At 39.6% G+C, this 12,982-nt stretch overlaps 1 protein-coding gene across 1 annotated transcript in view; it reads right to left on the bottom strand.

Annotated features, from left to right (window-relative positions):
• Window positions 1–12,982, bottom strand: part of stxbp5a (syntaxin binding protein 5a (tomosyn)) — a 139,411-nt gene that overhangs the window by 82,320 nt on the left and 44,109 nt on the right. The window contains exons 3-4 of the mRNA XM_037685868.1: window positions 6,055–6,136; window positions 5,408–5,508 (exon numbers count right to left, since the gene is read on the bottom strand). Coding sequence (XP_037541796.1) covers window positions 5,408–5,508; window positions 6,055–6,136 — 183 coding nt within the window. The remainder of the gene's footprint in view (window positions 1–5,407; window positions 5,509–6,054; window positions 6,137–12,982) is intronic.

The raw sequence follows: 12,982 nt of genomic DNA on the forward strand, positions 1-12,982 counted from the left end.
ACACACACACACAGTATATACTTTGTATATAATTTTCAAAATGTGTAAAATTTAAACTTTAAAGATGTATGTATTGCTTGTTTTTCAAACCTAGTTTTTTGAAGATCATGAGATTAGATAGAAATCATATGGTGCAGAAAGAAAACTTTGTTTGCTACACCAAATAAATTTGTTAAACAAAAAAAAAACCTGCTCTTTTTAAAATATTGTTTTGTAAATCATGATGTGACATCAACCTGTAAATCAATTTCCAAGCTTTAGGTTCAGTCATAGTTTGTTATTTGCAGGAACAAACCTACTTAAAAAATATAGAATGCTCTCAATTTCAATAAAAAAAAACACCTTTGAATAAAAAAAGATACCACACACAAAAAAGTCAATATTTTGACAAACGTTTGGTAAAGTTTAAAGATTTGTTTGTTTAATCTATTGTTGCAGTTAGTTGGGTGACTATGTCTTTAGTCCCCCACCCATCTACAATTTGACATGTTCAGCTCATGCTTAGAACAAACAGGCTGGGGGGGTGAAGGTTAAGTTTAAAAAGATGAGACAGAGTGACAGGAGGAGCGATTTGTTTTACAGATGTGTCCGGTTCAATCTTTCATGTCTCTATTAAAAATGTTTGACACCATTTCAAGGCTTCATTTCAACAGTCAATAGCTGCAAATGGCAGAATAAATGCAACTTTATGTTCTTTATTCCACAAATATTTCCAAGAAAATACCAACGATGCACATAAAAGTCAACAAATCATTTTGTTACTTAAAATAAAATACGTATTCTTTTATCTCTGGAGTGGCAAAGTCATTTAACCATAACACTTTTCTATTACGCACCCACTGTTCTACTTGTTGTTTGGATCATGTTCCAGGGTGTATCCTGTAGGCAATTTCATGAGGATAAGGAGAAATGCCATAACAGGAGTAGACTTCTGAATGTCAGCAATGACCTGAAGAGGATTTTTATTTTTATCATTTTGGAGGAAACAATGTTTAAAACATATATTTTGCACAGGAGTTGGTGCAAAGAAGGTAGTCCTGGTTAGAATTCAATTTAAATATTTGAAACTATTTTTTGATATAGCCCCCTTTTTCTTTTGTTCAGTTTACAACTGCAAAGGCAAGCCAGTCTGAGCAGGCTGGGGGATTTAAAATTATTCAATACTGTTGTGCCTTTGGGATCTGGCTTCTTGTCCAATAGTGTCTACCGTCCTAGAGAACAACATTAGTCTAGAATGAAATAATGACCACAGTAAACAGCTTCCTCTCAAGGGCATACAGGCAGAAATTAAGGGACTATGTGAGGTTTCGAAGATGTGAGGGAAGCACACTCCTCTAAAGCTTGCAATCCAACCTTATTCACACAATGTGATCTGCGTTTATTCCTCATACTGTTGATGAAAGTGTGTTCTTCTGAGTGATTATCTCCTCCTCAAAGCAACAACTAGAGCACGTGGACTGTGTCCAGACAAACCTTTACTCTGTGGTGATTATAGCAGAGTCTTTGTACGCATAACCGGTCAAGAAGTTTTATGCTATACATTTAAGTCTTGCAAACATACAATCATAATAAAGCCCTCTGTTTTAGGGTTTACGAAAGTTAAAAACTTGTTTCACTGTGCATTTTATCTCTCTATGTACTTTTGTCTTTATCGCCGCCATGTAACGTATCTGGCCTATTACATTGTTCTGTTAAAATAAAAAATTTTTTAAAATCATACACAAAACCAAGATAATAGACTTGAAGCCCTAAATGCCAGTGGGAATTTTAAAGCGTGTTGCAGTCCAAGAAAGACATCTGGCTAAACTGTGCGAAGGAAGAGCTGAAATATGATGGTTTTCTAACAGATCCCTGATGGTCTCATCAATTTCGAAGGCCACCCCAAAGGGACAGTGTATTGCATTCAGCCTTAGTGACTGTTATTATAGCTACTGGTTGCAGAAGTGTGTTTGAGTACACACACAGAAAAAGAATGATGATCTACCAACACTGTTTATTTTTTATTGATGTAGTGTACTTTTTTAACATGTTGCATTCTGTTGCAGCTGAGTTCACATTCAGCCAGCAGATGTTCTTTAAAACATGTATTTGACACATTCCCATCAAAAGCTTTGAGCTTGTAACGCATGAAGTAATCTGTAATGTCATTATTCAAATGCATTCACCTTCATGCATTTATGAACCTGTTTACTCCTTGTCAGCATTTTAAGAGGCCTGAAGGGCTCGGTAAAGCATATCTGAGTTTCTATGGGATGATCAATGCATGCCTAAAATGCAATTGTATAACACAGCCATGATGCAAATCACCACAGGTTGTAGTTTTATATTGTGATATAAAACTACACAAAATCTACTACATATTGTATCTATGCTCAAATCACATGCTGCATACAACTGCTGGATGTGCACATCCCAGCTACTCTGTGTATAATGACGTATACTACGAGTCTGGAGTTGGCATTCATTGGGTGATAAAATCCTGCAATGCCCTGCAATACGACTAGTTCGTTTGGACACTTGGACACTGCAGACAATGTGAACCCCTTCTTCTTCTTCTTCGTCTTTCAGCTTTTCCCTCTTCAGGGGTCGCCACAGCGAGTCACCCTTCTCAATCTCACTCTGTCCTCTGCATCCTCTGTCCTCACTCCAACTGCCTCCATGTCCTCTCTAACTGCATCCATACATCTTCTCTTTGTCTTTTTCCTGGCAGCTGCATTTCTAACATCCTTCTACCAGTATACCCACTGTCCCTCCTCTGGACATGTCCAAACCATCTCAGTCTGGCCTCTCTAACTTTATCTCCCAGTTGTTCAACCTGTGCTGTACCTCTGATGATCTCATTCCTAATCTTATCCATCCTTGTTACTCCTAAGAAGAACCTCACCATCTTCATTTCTGCCACTTCCAGTTCTTTCTCCTGTCTTTTTGTCAGTGCTTCTGTCTCCAGACCATACAACATAGCTGGTCTCACAACTGTCTTGTAAACTTTTGCTTTGACCTTTGCTGACATCCTTTTATCACAAATCATCCCTGAAACTTTTTTCCATCCACTCCATCCTGCCTGGACTCTCTTATTCACCTCTTTACCCATTTTCCTGGACAGTGGACCCCAAATACTTGAAGTTCTGCACCGTTGTGACCTCTGCTCCTTGTAGCCTCACTGTTCCACCGGCCTCCCTCTCATTCAAACACATACTCTGTCTTACTACGGCTGACTTTCATTCCTCTTCTTTCAAGTGCATACCTCCACCTCTCCAAGTTCTCTTCCACCTGTAAACAACGTGAACCCCTAAATAATGTTAAATACTAGTTAATTTGTGCTGCTCTTCTTTGGTATATAAGGAAATCTAAAACTGAAAAAAATAAATGATGATTTTTTTTTTCCAAAAATAATCAAATAGCTTTCTGCGTGACAAAAAAAACAAACTCTAAAGTAAATATGTTGTCTATCAAGTGTATGATGCTGAGATCAACCACTCACATTGGCTCACGAGGCCCAAACAAGCTCTATAATGGGTCGATGCATGTTTGAAAATCAGAGAATCGTGTCAAAATTAATAAGTTGGAATAAACTTTTCAAAATTGCTAAATGGGCGTACAACAAGGATCTGTTCTAGGACCAATGATCTATTTCTTGTACACTTAAAATGAAGATAAATATGTTGGGATGAAAGGTGCATTACTGCTTTTGTATTTGTTATTTTTCCATTCTTTTTTCCTAAATTCCTACATTTTAGTTCCTCTGAAGCGTCTCTACTCAGATTTTCATACTTTCATAGTTGAACTTTTCCTTTTCCTCTGTCCATCCTAAATGTGTCAAAGTGACTTTGCAGCTTGTCCTTCCCATCTTGACATCTTCTAAGCAACGCAGAAACTCCAGTCCTCTCTCCTGTGGCTGGAGGTCTGTGCGTTCAAAATGCTTACTAAATGTCAGAAGCGGTCAAGCGCTTCCCCAAGAACACAACCCGCCCTAAAAACTGCTGCTGGCCACCTGTCCATCACATCAGCCCTGTCCAAGATGATTGGTTAAGATGTTTAACCCTTTCACGACTCGTCGCTGAGGCAAATCACTGGCAAATGATATGAGCGGCTCTGAAGGGTCCTCAGTGCATTTGTGATTGGAGCAGACAGTGGACACAAATTTCCTTGAGGTGAGGTGATTCTCAACTTGCATCTTGGGACATAGAATTTACTTCAGAAAAAAAAAGCAGGACTGATATTATCTGATGTGCAAGCAAATGGGAAAGTTGATTTTGAGGTGCTCATTTTGTTCTGAGGTACAGGTAACATTTGTAATTTGAGAAGCAAGGGATACATTTTACTTTCCACACGTTACAGTTTCAAACTGTCTGCAAAATAAATGGCTAATTATGGCTTTGAATTCAATAATTAATTATTATCAGCTAAATATTTCTCTATTAAATGAAATGCCGGTTACGTAAAGCTGGGGTTTCAAGCCTGTGGATCCCTCATCTCCTAAGAACCACAACAGATATGTAAGGTTTCTTTTGCACCGAGGTTGTCAAAATAACAAAAAAATAAAAAAAAACATTAAAAATCTGTGTGAAACTGAGTGAGTCCATAAGGCTGACACATTCTTTTTTTAAAGAATATCTTCACAGATGCAACCACAGTTCTTTTTTGTCTATAGTCCTTTAAAAGCTCTTTACATCTTGATGACAACACACACTTAAATAGTAAAAAAAAAATTCATTTGGTCTCAGTCTGCAAACCTTGACTCCTGTATAATGACTTTAAAGCTATCTGTAGTGGTCGAATTAATGTTTCCATGTAACTGATCTTTTATCTTATTCATTCAAATTAGGGACTTTAAAGTGTCAGCTTTAGTAGCTTGAGGGCGTCACCTTCATCTGTACATATTAAAAAGGATTAATAGTTTTCTTCAATCTTTTAAGCTTCAAATAAAAATCAGACTAAATTAAATTCAGGGCTCTAAATCTCACACACCGCTCGTGTTTCTTGTTTGTGTGCATGCCTGCGTGCAGCAAGCTTTTGGTGGAAGCCTTCAGCTGTTTGGAGAAGGCACCTGTGTCCCAGTGATGGGAAACCTTCAAAGGCAGAGGAAGCGACCCAAATAAAGAGCGTTTAAAGACCAGCAGGAACAAACCCACAGAGGAAGAGAGAGAGGCGGAAAACGAAAGCAGTGGCCTGTCTGCCACCTCCTTTGCCCTGTGAATGGTTCGTCCAGGCGCAAAAACACATTTGCCAAATGAAAGGCTGTCCGTCTGCATATTGTGCGAGTGAAAAAGCTAACAGTTGGCACAGGCAGCACGTTGTGGTTCTGACCCTGCTCGGAGAGTCACAGTTCATGTTGCACCAGACCATTTAGCACAGAAAGAAAAAGCAGATAAAAGCCGAGGTCTGTAGATTTTTGTAGCCACTTTACCTCTCTCTGTTGAATTTGAGGGAATGGAGAACCGCTGGTCTCTTCTGCCTCAGGTTCCACAAATGGACGCTGTCGTCAGCCAACGCACTCACCAACGCTCCCTGTCGCACAAACGTGGTCGTTATACTCCGTTTGCTTAACAAAATAAAATGCTCTGAATAAACATGCAACTTTACTGAACACACGAGGCCTCAGCAAAACTTTTTTCCCATGAACACGTCTTCAGATGGCACATTTTCTCTGCAAATATGACATGCATTAGTCACACTGCATTCCCTGGCAGCTTCGCCCAGGTAACGAGGATGATTCACAAGATGTATAAAAGTGTATGTGTGCATGTAGGAGGCACTAAAATCATCTCCATCTCCCTGAGGGCTTGTTGGAGCTGCTGCTGAGTCACAGTTACACAGACGCTAACACACACTCACACACACACAAGCTGAAATACTGCATGTCTCAAATATGATTCAAAACATAACCAGGTTGGTTTTAAGTGACATGGAAAAGCCTGGAAGTCACTTATACCTCTGGTTTACATTTAACCATTTAATATGATAACCTATTTTCACAGAGCCCCACAGTAATAGGTATGAAACACGGAACTTGAAAACAAGCATTATTTCACAGACTCTAATGACGTAACCCACCTCATTGATGAGAAACTGGAGCTGGATGACGGCTGCTCCACTTTCATGCTGACAGTAGCACTCCACTCCCGGTCGTCCAAACCTGAAGGATCTCAGTCAAGGCAAATGTAGTGGCAAAAGTACGTCACCAAACAAATCACAGACATCACAATACGCCCTGCTTTTGTTTTTATTTCTTAAATTGTGACATTAGGAATAAATGTCTCGGCAGACCTGAATCAAAATCCAGATTGTTTTAGCTGATCTTAACCATCATAAACAATTCCCTTAGTAGGGCAAGAAGTCGTCGTTAAATTACTTAACCTTAGAAAACAAGAGGCAGACCCAGTAGAGCAGCAGGATTTCAGGTCAAGATACTTAGTCTTTCAAGGAGACCTGAGACCGGTTCATCTTAGAAAAACAAGAAACTCCCAAGCAGAGAGTATGATATGAACAGATCTGAAAATAACAGCAGAGAGAGAAAATTTGCAGAAGAGAATATAGTTGCTGTGAGATTGACAAGTCCCAGAAAAAAACGCAGAGGCAAATGAGAAAAAGCAGAGGAATGAAAGTTGGGAAAAGACGACAGAATATGTTCTTTTTTTTTTTTTTTGAGGAAAGTGAATGGGTAAGCTTCAGTCGTTCCGCCAAAACGCCTCCGGACTAAAGTGGAGGCTGGGAATTTGTCCTGAGGTTCACACTGACCTGTAACCATTTGAGAACAACAGTACAGTTTATCAGCGTGAGAAAGAATAGGGCGGCTTGTGTGTTCTGTATGTGTCCAAATATGTTTGGTGGAACCAGCATGGAGCTCACAAAGCATGCAGATTTACCAGCCATAATGAGGAAAACTCTCTGATAGTGTCATGCAAATAAAAAACAATAGAAAATATTTTCTATGAGGATAAAGATGTTACCTTGAATAAGAGGGGGAAAAAATGTTTAATCAATAATAAAAGTGTGAATGATCAGAAGGGAGAACCTGTGGTCAGTCTGAATCCACAGCAGAGCACAACTCACCCAGACTCCAGTCAGAAATCAAAGTTAAAGCAACTTAAACACTTCTTAAAAACCCCTTTTAGCCTTTTTAGTTGCATTCAGTTATGCTTCTTTTCCATGAAGCAGCAACTGGCGGATTCAATCTCTGCACCAGTGATGCCTTGGTCTGGAAAAAAAAAATCCACCAGCTCTATTGGATTAAGACACCATACCCTCAGGGGAGTTGAAGAGACTTGAACTGAGACCAGGAGGGTGCAACCAAGTCAGCAACGATCAAATCTTTAAACAGAGCCGTGTGGACAGCTCAGACAAAAAGATTGGAAGTTCTTGTGGCGACCAGCTGCCTCCCTGACCCCAAATGAACTTAGTTATAGTGTGAACACAGTGACAAACAGAAGTTACTGACACCTGAATACATTTTAATTTATAAATAAGAGAGAAAGTTTAATATTGTATTGAAATGCATAGCTGCCTGACAGATGGCAGAATAAAAGATAACCATTCAAAGATTGTACAGTAGTCCCTTGTTTATTACGGGGGTTTCCGTTCTCAGCTCCCCCGCGATAAGTGAAAACCCACAAAGTAGGAAGTAGTACAAGTAGTAAGTAGTAGTTTATTTTAGTATTTATATATAAAGGCATTTTAAACCCTTCCCATACTTTTGCAATATGCCAATGTTTCTCAACTCTAAATGCTCTAAGAGCACAGCATGTCATGATCTCTGCTCTCTCTCTGCCACCAGCTGCTCTCTGCCACCTGACAGTGCTCTAGGCCACGCCCACTTCTCCGATGCAGAGCAGAGATTGACATGCTCCAGGAGAGAGCTTCTCCCTGCACATGTGGGCTGCACAAAGGTGCAATAGGCGCTAAATAATTTAAAATTGTTAATTAAAAAAATCCATGCCAATTGCGTGGCTCGTCCCTCAGTCAGCCAAATGTGTGTCATGTCCAAGCTTACTTTGAAAAACTGCGAAGTAGCGAGTCCGCAAAAGTCGAACCATGAAGTAGCGAGGGACTACTGTATTTGTATGTTTTTCTTCATCCACAATACTGTCCCCCAACAAGCCTGTCTACGATCTCAATGGTATTTGAATGTTTTTTTTTGTTGTTATTTACCTTGGGAAAAAAAAAAGGTACAACCTGTCCCTCTACTAAATAAGTTGTGAGAAGATATTTGGATGAAGAATGTAGTTCAAGAAGATAACTGCTGCTCAGAACAGTCAAAGTTTACAGCTTCTTTCACTGGAACAAATTAATTAATAAATAAAAACATCATCTGAGTGTAACAGAGGCAAAAAGCTCATCAGCACGCACCACTACACTGTGACTCCCTGTGGATGAGATAATGGGACCCTGTAGTTTTATCCATTTGACTTAGTAAGCCAGCTATCTTTCAGGAGAATCTCCTGGTCTAACTGGCACAGACTCAGAGGGACACTGACAGGCTTGTACAGGAAATATGTGAGTACCGTATTGTTTTACTATACAGTTTTCAAGGTCAAAGAGGAACTAATATTTTTATTGTGATTGGATATAAACTGCAATATGATCTTCTTGCTTCTTGTCATAACATAACATTGTTATAAAGTTTGACTTTGATGTGTGGCGGCCTTGACCCTGGAGCTGGGGTGTTGAAAAGTATATGCAACACTGTCTACTGATGATGCATATGTGTATCAAGTTTCATTAAATTATCTTGAGCAGATCAGAAGTTATGGGCAGGACATGAGAATTTTTGCAGATGTTGATACCATACCACTTTATTTATAAAGCACTTAAAAACAGCAACAAGGCCAACCAAAGTGCTGCACAGCAAAACAAAACAAGCAAAGGACACAGGATAAAATACATAGAACTAAACAGGAAAAGATAAGAACTAATTGGCTAAGATTATATAATAGGCAAGTCTCAGTGTCAAAAGCCAAGGAATAAAAGTGTGTTTTCAAACTAGACTTAAAAACAGTGAGAGAGGGAGCCTGTCTGACATGCAGTGGTAACTCATTCCACAGTTTTGGACCTACAACAGAGAAGGTCCTGTCACCTCTAAGCTTCAAATGAGTGCCTGGAACCAATACAAGCATCTGGTCTGCTGACCTAAGAAAGCACTGTGGGACATATGGCTGCAGCAGATCAGTGAGATAAGAGGGAGCAGAACTGTTGAGAGATTTAAAAACATACCGAAGGATTTTAAAATGAATTCTAAAGTGAACTGGGAGCCAGTGAAGGGAGGTCCGAACTGGTGTAATGTGTTCTCTTTTACCTGTACAAGTAAAAAATTGGGCTGCAACATTTTGAACTAGTTGTAAACGTGCAATGGAGGTCTGACTGATTCCAAAAAGAAGTGCATTGCAGTAATCAAGCCTGGATGTTATGAAAGCATGTACACTGTTTCAAGGTTACTTTTGGACAGTATGGGCTTCAGTTTAGACAGTTGCTTCAACTGAAGAAAACAGGATTTAACTATCGTGTTTACGTGACCGTTTAGTTTCATAGAAGGGTCCATTTTCACTCCCAGAACAGTGACCACTTGTTTCTCTAACGGGGCTAGAGAGGAAAGGTCGATACAGTGGTTCTTGATTGTGTCATTAGGTGGAAATAACATGACTGCTGTCTTGTTCTCATGAAAATTCAAGAAACTCAAAGCCATCCAATCCCTGACGTCAACCAGGCAGTCAAGAAGAGGTTGGATAGAGCGTGCACCCATGTGCTTTAGAAGGAAGTAAATTTTACAGTCATCGGCGTAAAAATGAAAAGGTATGCCGTGTTTACGAAAAACGGCACCTAGTGGCAGCAGGTATAAAGTAGAAGATTGATGTAGGAGACTATACCACAATATATCCACCTTTTGACGGGCGTATACAAGTTTCATATTGGTTTAGACAAAGCTATTGCGCACCACAGTCAAGTGAAACTGACTGCGACATGGTTATACTAGCAGAAATCTTTTGGTATTCCTACAGAAAGTGCACATTTACAACTAGCTTTGTGATAGAGTTGTACGTAAATGACTAGGCAATGCATAAATATAGCTATAGGCTTAAAAATGTTCTCACTCTAAAATGTGTGCATCATCTCTGATTAAAAGATACACAGGTGCAAGTTTAAAGTCAGTCAGGATGGTTTGGACTCGACAACAGAACAGACCAACTAGCTCAAAGTGACTTAATTGAAAGCTCTGTCACAATGTTGCCTGGCAACCAAATCTTTCAGGGGCTCAGAAAGACGAAGGATTTAAGGGTTGTGCTTTTTAAACTGCTCATTTTGCCTTCTACTGGAAAGGAGCCAGCCATCCCAAAGTCTCATTATCCTAGAGTCACACGCGCACACACACCGCCACACACACACATACACAAATTTAGTGTGTAAAATATCCCTCAGAATAAATTCACATCTAAAAATTACTGAAAGGCCAAAGCTGATGTTTAAAATTGATTAAGATTTATTGTAATAAATGGCTCACAGCAACAAAACACACACTCTCTACTTATACATAAAAATGATCTCAATTATAGAAAAGACCATTTCACCTGAAAGGTAATCACATACTCGTGACGTTTTTTTTGAAGGTCACTCTTGCTTCTTCAAATATCTGTCGGTAATTGAATCTTGATTCAAGACATGAAAGCGCTCGTTTGTTTTTATAAACCTGTGGCACATTTAAACTCGCTTTGTCAAAAAAGCATTTCTTATAAATGCAATTTTCTTCTGGCAGTGTGCTTTGCTTTAATTTCACACCAGGATGGAGAGAAACATTTTTATTTCCCTTCAATGAGTTTGTTTCACATCACTGGTTTCTGACTTGCTAAAATATTTAGAAAATAGTATACATGGCTACAATTATATTCCTAATATTGTGATTATCTCCATCTCCATCTGCTTATCTGTGGTGGGGTCATGAAGGCAACAGGTCCAAGAGAGAAACCCAGACATGCCCCTCCCCAGCTCCTCCTGGGGGAACCCCAAGGCGTTCCCAGAGATTCTACACAATCCTTCCAGGATGTTCTGGGTCTGCCCTGGGGCCTCTTGCCACTGATACATGCTTGGAAAACCTCCAAAGGAAGGCGTGCAGGAGGCACCCTAATCATACGACCAAACCACCTCAACTGACTCCTTTCAATGCGAATGAGCAGCTGCTCTACTCGAAGCTCCACCGGAATGACGGAGCTCCTCACCCTCTCTCTAAGGCTGAGCCACCCAATAAAGGAAGCTCATTTCGGCCGCTTGTATCCAGGATCTGGTTCTTTCGGCCATGACACCTTTTGACCACTGGTGAGGTTAGAGCATAGACAGACCAGTAAATGGAGAGCTTTGCCTTTTGACTCAACTCTTTCTTCACCACGACCAACTGAAGCAACACCCTCATTACTGAGGGTGAAGCCCTAATTCATCAATCTACCTGCTCCATCCTCCCATCACTCATGAACAAGATGCCTAGATACTTAAAATCCTCCATCTGAGGCAAAGACCACCACCCCTACCTGGAGAGAGCATTTCACCCATTTCAGGTTGAGCACATCGTATTGTAATGTACTGATAATGATAAATGTAATGTAATTGTATTTAAATAGTTCCTAAAGTATAGAAGTCACATGTCTTTTCCATCCAATAATAGAAAAAAATGCTGATAAATCAGGTATCTCTTGTCAATGAGTCCACGAGGCTCAATGGGATTAACCTGTCTAAATAAAGGTTGAATGAATAAATAAAAAAACATTATTGTGCAGCTCTGCAGGTGACTGAAATAAACAGCACATTTTATTCACACTGAAATCAGCAGCTTTGTTCAGACAACCCAGCAAAAAACAAAAACTTATCAGTGTAAAGAAGGGTTGTGCATCGCTGGTCTGTGGATGACAATATGCAGCTCAACGCACTGCAAACAAAAAGATTTAAGAAGGTTATGCAGCAACAACCGACGGGATGCAACACAATTCAGCCTTTAACTCACAATACGATGCACATTAGCTTTTAACGACAACACAATTCAATACAAGTTTGAACTCAATACATTTAAGTTTTTATGCAATATAATTGAACAATGCAAACACATTTTCATGTCAGTTATTGAGACTAAATATAACTGCCCTGTCAAAAATAATTAAATAGTTACTCATAAATCAGTCTTGTTTAAAACGTGTAAAACACTAGACTCACAATTAATAAATGCACATAAATTAGGCTTAGGGCCAAATTAAAAAAACTTTCCAGCAGTAATGTGTTTAATACTTTTTTAGTAAGTCCGCAGAGAGCAGCAAGTTTTTTAGTTTTTTTTTTTTTTTAGATGAAAAAATACAAAAAAATAAATCAATATTTTTAATTCCTGGAATATTAGTTGATTCACATTGCTTTAAGCACATTTTCAGTGTTTGCTAGCATTTACTGGTGCTGCTGCAGTTTTCTTCCTGAACTATAGGTGTCGCTAATGAAAAAATAAAGGCAAACAGCATGCGAAGAGTTTGAACCGGATCCTGCTGGAAAAAGATCTGGGAACGCTCTAATTTTGACTGGGTGCATTCCGGCAACTGTTTGGTTGGATCCGGCAACTCAAAACTCTGCCACTAAAAGTCCAAAGTCATTGCACATTCTTATTTTGATTATATATTAAAAATACAATGAGAGGAGACGTTGCCCTTGACCCGGAGGACCCAGTCTGTGGAGTGGAGGTTCCGGCCACAGCACGTGCACCAGCTTGCGCACACGCTCCTGCCCAGCAGAGATGTGGACAGCATGCCCCACAGGAATGAAGTGTCTTCATCCAACACCTTCAGCGGCGCGCCCTGCTGACAGTGCACGTTACGCTAAGGAGCATCTCCAGACAACTGTACAGAGCGTGCGCGCAACTGCTGATGTGTCGGAACTCCCGCATACATTTCAGACATAATAAATAAAAAAGCTTACATTAAAAAAAAATACAATGAGAGAAATGTTTGATGTATTTCACGTATCAAAA

Source organism: Nematolebias whitei, chromosome 12, assembly GCF_014905685.2.
Source record: "Nematolebias whitei isolate Nwh7 chromosome 12, NemWhi1, whole genome shotgun sequence".
Lineage (NCBI taxonomy): Eukaryota > Metazoa > Chordata > Actinopteri > Cyprinodontiformes > Rivulidae > Nematolebias > Nematolebias whitei.